We start from the raw sequence: 7,236 nt of genomic DNA on the forward strand, positions 1-7,236 counted from the left end.
TCATAAAATTTATATGAATATAATACTTTAAATTTGATTACAGTACCTAAAATTACACGAAAACTACAATAGTGCATGGATTAAAAGCATGGCACCCTCCCATTTTTTTTTATCTTCGTTTATACTTTAATCTTGTAATAGTCAAACAAAAGGATCAAACATTTTAGAAAGGAGGGTCCAATGAAATTTGTGGAAAAGGCAAAACATCAAAGAACTTTAATATGTGTGTGTATATATATATATATCAATTAGATTTCATCTCAATATCTACATCCTCATTAGAAACAATTCCAGAGTCATCCTCAGGAAGGAGGCCAAGTAGCGGCAAAGGCAACAATGAACTGAGATTGCATAGGATTATCAAGGAGGATAAGTTGTCAAATTTATCCTTGGTTACACCAAACACCTGGGTCAGTACTGCACCTAACAGTCCCCCCACCACACTGCCTCCGTTTGATATGGACATCAAAGTTGCAAACAGTGTTGCTTCCATCCCTTCCGGACATAGCTTGGCTGCAAGTACAAGAACCGGCATGAAAGAAACCTGCAACGTTATCAAGTGCAGGCAACATCAGCAGCGAACTTGGAATGAAATAAAAGAAACAGTTCAGTTTTAAACTATGTTAGTGAAATTGAGATGAATGCCAGACATAGGTACATATCTAAGAATGTTACGTTTAATCTGAAAAAAAAAAAAAAGTTTTCTATTGATTGGAGGATCACATCCTCGTAATTATAGTAAAGAAAATGAATGTTTTATAGTGTAGATCATACGTACATGTTGAGATATCATAACTATTGTCCATTACAAAAGGGCCTCTGGGAAATTGAAGAATATTATAGACTTTGTAAAAAAGATTCAGATAATTACATCATGCACATGCTGTAACTCATTAATTTATGCTGCTGAAGCTAAAGAAATTTCTTTTACGTTAAAACATTAATTTTATTAAAAAAAGGAACACTTAAGAGGAACCTTATAACATGCAGTAACTCAAAAACCCATCCATTGCACCTATTAATCTTGAAAACTCCTGCCCGTCCAACAACAGGCGTCTAATAAATCAAAAACATCAGAACAAATAAACTTAAATTACCTGACCAAGGACAGTTAGAATCAATGAATCCCCAATCGCAAACCACTCATCACTTATTCCTAACTGCCGGTTCAATCCAGTTACCAGCAACACCTATGCAAGGATGAAAATTATATATTAAAAATGATGATAAGCACTGTGAAATCGAGTGAGAGAAGAGAGGAAGAGAGAAGGGAGCTGCTCTGCTGCTGTTACAGCTTGCTGTTTACAAAAGAAAATAAAAAAGGTTAATTCTGAAAAGTATTTCTTGCATATGTACGTTACCTTACATAACCTATTTATACTAGTAATTAGATATACAGAGATGTTATAATCCTAACTTTATGCTAGTCTAGTCAATCCCTAGAATCATAACAGAATAAATCCTCAAGATTACTATCACATCAAGCACAATAAGCAAACCAGGTTAAATATATGAAAGCATAAGTAAATAAAGACACAAACCTGAGTCATTCCAAAGGCTGTACCGATAATTGTTGTGGCAAGAAAAATCTTCCGCAATGGAACTCTTTTTAAAAATCCATTATACAATCCAACTCCGACCAATGATGCAACCGAAGTGACAAGTTTTACACGTCCTAGAAATTCTGGGGTGAAACCAAGTTTATTTGTGCTGAAATGAAAACAGCCTTCTGTTGCAGATATGAAGATTAAGAAAAATAAGATGCTGACAAAGAAATTTAAACAAAACAGAACTTACGTGAAGTAAAAAACGGCAGAGTCTGACTGCGGTGTTGCTTGCCACAAGAAAATAAAAACGGTGGGAAGAAACACATTGGGTTCTCTTACAGCATTCCACAACTGAATAATATTCTCTCTTGAGCTTTCAAGAAAGCTAGGGTTGGCTAAAAGAACATTTTGCCCTCTTGTTGGGCCAGGCACATGCTGTTCTTTTACAAGAACAGCAACAGCAGATGTTATCATCGGTAGCAATGCAGTGATACCAAAAACAAACCTGAGGCATTAAATTGGTGACGAAATGGTTAAGCAGAATTTCTCTAATCCTTCAAACCATATCCACAAACAAAGCACGTCAAGTACCTTACACCATAAGCATCCACTAGCGAACCACTAAAATAGGAGCTCACAATACCACCAAAAGCAGAGGATCCCCAGCATAGAGACTGAAGAGATCCAGATATGGCTTGTGACTCCCCACGAGCCCTCTCCACAACCATGGAATCTACAACCTGCACCACGCAACATTTTCTAACATAATCCAAGAAACATGACTAGAACAATAATAGGATAACACCTGAACAAGAAACTTTTAAGCCTGACATTTAGAATACTTCTTAGTAATGCACGTGTGCACTTGCTCAATCAATCATGTGTAAGTTGCTGATAGAGAAAGAAAAAGGTGCTAAAAGTAGTGTCTGCTAAAGTAAGGCATACACTAAGAATACAATTCACAAGTAATACAAAAGCTGCTAAAGCTTTCTAGTACTTGGTTTAATTTCTTCGGCTTGGTAACGAATGTGCTCGATCAAGATTATAAGGATCTTTTATGCTTCACCTATGAGCCATGCATCCAAAGAGGATGTCTAAAGTTCTCAGCTCCTTATGGCTTACAATATTAACTTGCTATTTTATTTTCTTATATTACTTGACACCAATTCATGATCAATAATCATTGATAGAGGATTCTGTAACGTTTCTCTTATAATAAATGTTGGCTGCATAGAGAACTTTGACTTCAAATGTAACCAACTCAGACTAGATAATAACATTAACATGGAAAAAAGATACATCACAAGAATGTGCAGGTATAAGAAATCATAGAAACCCTGAACTGCCGTTGCAGAAATAATCAACTTTAAGTGAATAACTGAAAGAATTCTGCAAAGCGGAAAAAACTTACAACATCTGAGAAAGCAACAGAAAGAGATCCAATAAGTATGCAGACTACAGCACCATACTTGCTGTCAACAAAGGTGGCCATCAAACTCCATGAGAGAGAACCAAGAAGTCCAGATAGAACCAAGTATGACCTTCTTCGATAACCAAATAGTGGGAATGAATCACTGCAAAATCATAATGCAACTCAAACCAAATCTAGAAACAAAATACATAACAGTTTCAAATATGATCAGAAACAGAAAGAGATAGCTAAGAGAGCCGCACCTAATAAACCCATAAACTGGCTTAACAAGCCATGGCAGCGAAGAAAAACCGGATATCAAAGCTGTCTAGTCAACCAAATACAACTTGTCAGTCCTTTAAGACGATTATAGGATAAATATGCAATAAATGCAACACAAATTCATTAAAATCTCTCTAAATAGGCTAGTTTAGTATTGCTACTGCAATTGAAAAGTTATTTCATTGACTGTTTTCAGAGCCGGACCAAAACGGCCGGTCGGATCAGAAATCATTTGGGATACCAGTTCGAAGATAGAGGTTAAATCTATTGACCCGCAAACTGTTATAGACCGATTGAACCAAGTTAAAATAACAATTGAATTGGTTTTCTCTATTTTTTATTTTTTATTTTTTTACTTTTATAAATTTATAATAATTCATTTAATTGAATCGAAAGAACTGAGGTAGGGTGACCAAGCCGATTTAGTCATTAGTCTAAAGAAAGAAAAATAAAAATAAAATATATAAGAGAAAATAATACTTTTTATCTTTTTATTGCTCATGTTAATTTTTAATTAGTTATCTTTTTTCTAGAAAAATAGAATAACAGATATTGAATTAAAAAGGTAGCAACTTGGAAGTAGAGGTTAGCAAGTTGAAAAAAAAAGGTAATTTAGTATCATTTATAAGAGAAAAAAAGTTTAAATACCAAAGTTGAAGAAAATGATATAGTTTAAATAACAGTTAAAATCCTTTTATATAAATAATAAAATTGTGCATTTAGAAGAAAAGCCTAACTTAATTGTATACAATTACTAAATTAAACTGCTCGAGAATTCAGTTCAAAAGAGCATACCTCTGCAGGATCCAGATGCAAATCATCTTTCAAGTAAAAGCTAACAGCAAGCCTCGAAAGGCCTAAAGCGCCTTGAACGAAGTAGACTATAGCAACCGCCACACTGTCTGGAGAAAAATCAACGCCGAAAATTCTGAATCTTCGGGCGTTGCCTGTATACCTGTCTTTCTTCCTCGAACTAGCGATCGAACTCATCGAGGTACTGGACTCTTGCTCCATCGCTATCGAGTCTCCATTTCCAGAACCTCGGTTAAATAAATTAAACTTAGTTTTTTCTTTCCTTTATTTTCTCAAGAAAAAAGAAGAAAAAAAAACTTACTATTTCTAGAATCTAAAAGCGACTCGTTTCCTCTGGATGAAAGCGGGAGGAACATGGACGTACCGCTTCGTTTCTGGGTATGTTTACGGCGAGGCCTGAAGCGACGAGAGATCGCCAAGGGAACCATCGGTCTAAGGTGGTGTATTTGACGGTGATAAGGAGAAAGTGGAGAGGAGAGGGAGGAGAAAATGGGGTTTTGGAAAGTTAAGATTGAGGATAGAGAATGTAGAGCCATTGAATTTGGATTTTCATAAAAGCTTAATTAACGAATTAAGACGTTAGACGAAGAGAACTTGAAGTTTAAAAAATATAACCTTATTCGTAAAATAATCCCTCCAAGTTTTTTAAGAAAAAAAAACAATTAAATCTCATCAAATTTTGAGTTTTTGAGTTCTGTTAGAATGATAACTGTAACCCTGATGTGAATGTTAAATCTTAAATTAGCAAAATAAAATTAATATTTTAAAATTATTTTTTAAATAACTACATAATAAATCAGGACAGAATATTTGGAATTTGGACTAGAATTATAAAAACATAACAAAATTTATAAAAATTATAAAAAATCATTAAAATTATACAATTTTTAAAATTATTAGAAATTAATAAAATAAAAATAAAATGTATTACATTTATAAAAAAATTATTATTTTTATGTTTTAAATCATAAAACAAACATAAACATCTTATATCATAAAATCAATATTAATAATTTTTTGATAAAATTTTATGGTTTTTAATTAATTTTTAATAATTATTTTTATATTTTTTTATGGTTTTTAGTAAATTATTTTTTATAAATTTTAATTATTTTAATGATATTTTATAACTTATTTATGTTTTTATAATTTCAAAATAAACTTTGGACAAATGGGTGTCTAAATTCAAATGAACATGAAAAGCTATTTGTTCAATTCATTGGTGTACTATTTTTTAAATAATTTGAAATATTTTTTTTTATTTTTTAAATTTTTTTTCTGAGTTGCATTGCACTACCTACAATGGATCCATGTCATCGTTGGAGTTAGTTTCTAGTTGTCAATGTTGGTCAAAAGGTCTCATTGATCAAAATTGTCAGTTTAGGGCTCAATTTGGTGCAAAATGTTCGAATAGGCTTAATTGATTTTCTTGAAAAAGTTCGAGGGTAAACTATACCTAAAGTTCACTAAACTTTTAATAAAATTATGTTTTGGTCGCTCAACTTCAAAAGGTTACAAAATGGTAAATGAACTATTCGAAAGTTTTTATTTAAGTCATTGTGCTATTAAAATCGATGTTGTGTTGCATTCTCTATTCACATTAGAGTTGTCTATGGGCCGGGTTGGGTTTAGAATGGACCAAGGGAAAATTTAGGCCCATTTTTTAAGCCTGGTCTGGATAAAAATGATAAAACCCAAGCTCAACCTGGTCCGCCCGTATTAAATTTTTTATATTATTTTTTATATAAATAAATTTAAAAAATAAAATACATCAAATACACTAAAAATATTAAAATAAATGTTTCCCAACAAATAAAAAAAATTTAAAAAATACTTAAGTAACACTGAGATAAGTGTAACTTAGTAAGCAAATACCTTTAAAATAATAGCAAAATTAATAATAAAACAAGAGTTATACAATATTCAAACAATAACAAAAAATAGTAGCAATATATAATAGCAAAATGATAGCAAAACAATAAAAAATAGTGACAAAATAGTAATAAAAAAAGTAGTATTTTTTTTTGCAAATTCGAGCTAAGTCAGACTCGGGCAAAAAAAAAACGTTACCTGAGGTCTTATTTTTTTGTCCAAGCTCATTTCTCAAGCCTATATTTTTTATCAAACCTTCCCACTTTTTGGGCAGACTACTGGCCCATGGACAAGTCTAGTTCGCACTATCTGCACCAATTGAAAGTTTTCATTCTTGTAACACACCAAAGTTCTTGTTTTTAAATGGTTAAATTGTTTCAAGTAAAATCATTTGTTCTAGTGGATAAATGTTTTGTTTATGTGTTTGAGGTCCTGTATTCAAATATTTTCTCTTAAATTTTTATTACTTTTGTCCCAACCTCTAACTTAGATGAGTTGACTTATTTTAAATACTGAATGCTTATTGACAAAAATGAGTTTGTTGGTTCAGTAGTAAGGCTTTAATTTAATCAAAGGTATTTTTTCAAATCTTGAGTGTGTAAAACAAAATTCTTATTGTTTTTCTCTGTCTGTATCGCCAAAGGGCATAGAAATTGTGTTGAATTTGAATTCTGGGAGAAATCTGGTAAGAATAACTTACCAGATTTAGTGGGGATATGGGTAGATTTTTTAAAATTCTTTTTTTTAAAATTTTCCCAAAAGCCTCCCTCTCTTACCGTCTTATTTTCCCACTTCCAAGTCTTCTCGTTTTCTTCTTTTCTTTCCCAATTTTTACTCTCTATTTTGGTTTTCACGTTAGCAACTTTCGGTTCTATTGCTTTCTATTCTAGTTTTTTTTCCATTCTTCCTTCTTTTTGCTACTGATTTGATCTGTATCAATATTCATTCCTGGATTTTCGTTGTTGGTCATGTATGGTAAGGGAAAATAGATTTAGTGATCGTATTTCTTAATGTGATCTTTGTGTATTTGTTCGCTTCTTAAGAATATTATTTTTTGGTTTGACTTAGTACGAGACATTTAATCAATTATGTTATGTGATTTTGTTTAGGTGAGAGTCAAGAGGCGCACTTTCTTCCAGCTTTGTGAGTGCGTTTAAATCTCTGCCACTAAAGCTAATCTACAAAATCCGTAACTCCAAACTTAGAACGGGACTAAATTAGATTGGATTTTCATCTAATACCATTTAACATGATTAATACCAGCCTCGGAACATCCCTAAAAGGTTTGGCCAAAACGGTATCACATTAATG

The 7,236-nt window shown here is 32.2% G+C and overlaps 1 protein-coding gene across 2 annotated transcripts; it reads right to left on the reverse strand.

Annotated features, from left to right (window-relative positions):
• Positions 1-211: 211 nt before the first annotated feature.
• On the reverse strand, positions 212-4,686 carry LOC107897694 (folate-biopterin transporter 1, chloroplastic). 2 transcript variants are annotated; one of them, XM_016823230.2, is made up of 9 exons: positions 4,355-4,686; positions 4,036-4,280; positions 3,222-3,286; positions 2,959-3,121; positions 2,139-2,287; positions 1,798-2,052; positions 1,542-1,710; positions 1,098-1,190; positions 212-544 (listed from the first exon to the last, which is right to left on the reverse strand). In XM_016823230.2, exons 1-9 carry the CDS (start codon positions 4,587-4,589, stop codon positions 245-247), a joined length of 1,674 nt encoding a protein of 557 aa, XP_016678719.2. In that variant the 5' UTR covers positions 4,590-4,686; the 3' UTR covers positions 212-244. The 2 variants fall into 2 exon arrangements, with proteins under 2 accessions (XP_016678719.2, XP_040935224.1); XM_041079290.1 differs by having other exon boundaries at positions 4,036-4,265; positions 4,355-4,654.
• Between the last annotated feature and the right edge of the window lie 2,550 nt (positions 4,687-7,236).

The sequence above is a fragment of the Gossypium hirsutum genome, chromosome A10 (genome assembly GCF_007990345.1).
Source record: "Gossypium hirsutum isolate 1008001.06 chromosome A10, Gossypium_hirsutum_v2.1, whole genome shotgun sequence".
Taxonomy (NCBI): domain Eukaryota; kingdom Viridiplantae; phylum Streptophyta; class Magnoliopsida; order Malvales; family Malvaceae; genus Gossypium; species Gossypium hirsutum.

Coding starts and splice junctions, on each gene's coding strand:
- LOC107897694 (XM_016823230.2), bottom strand. CDS start 4,589: ATGGCTCTACATTCTCTATCCTCAATCTTAACTTTCCAAAACCCCATT. Junction 4,281..4,354: donor GCTTTTAGATTCTAGAAATA/GTAAGTTTTTTT, acceptor TATTTAACCGAG/GTTCTGGAAATGGAGACTCG. Junction 545..1,097: donor TTCTAACTGTCCTTGGTCAG/GTAATTTAAGTT, acceptor ATAACGTTGCAG/GTTTCTTTCATGCCGGTTCT.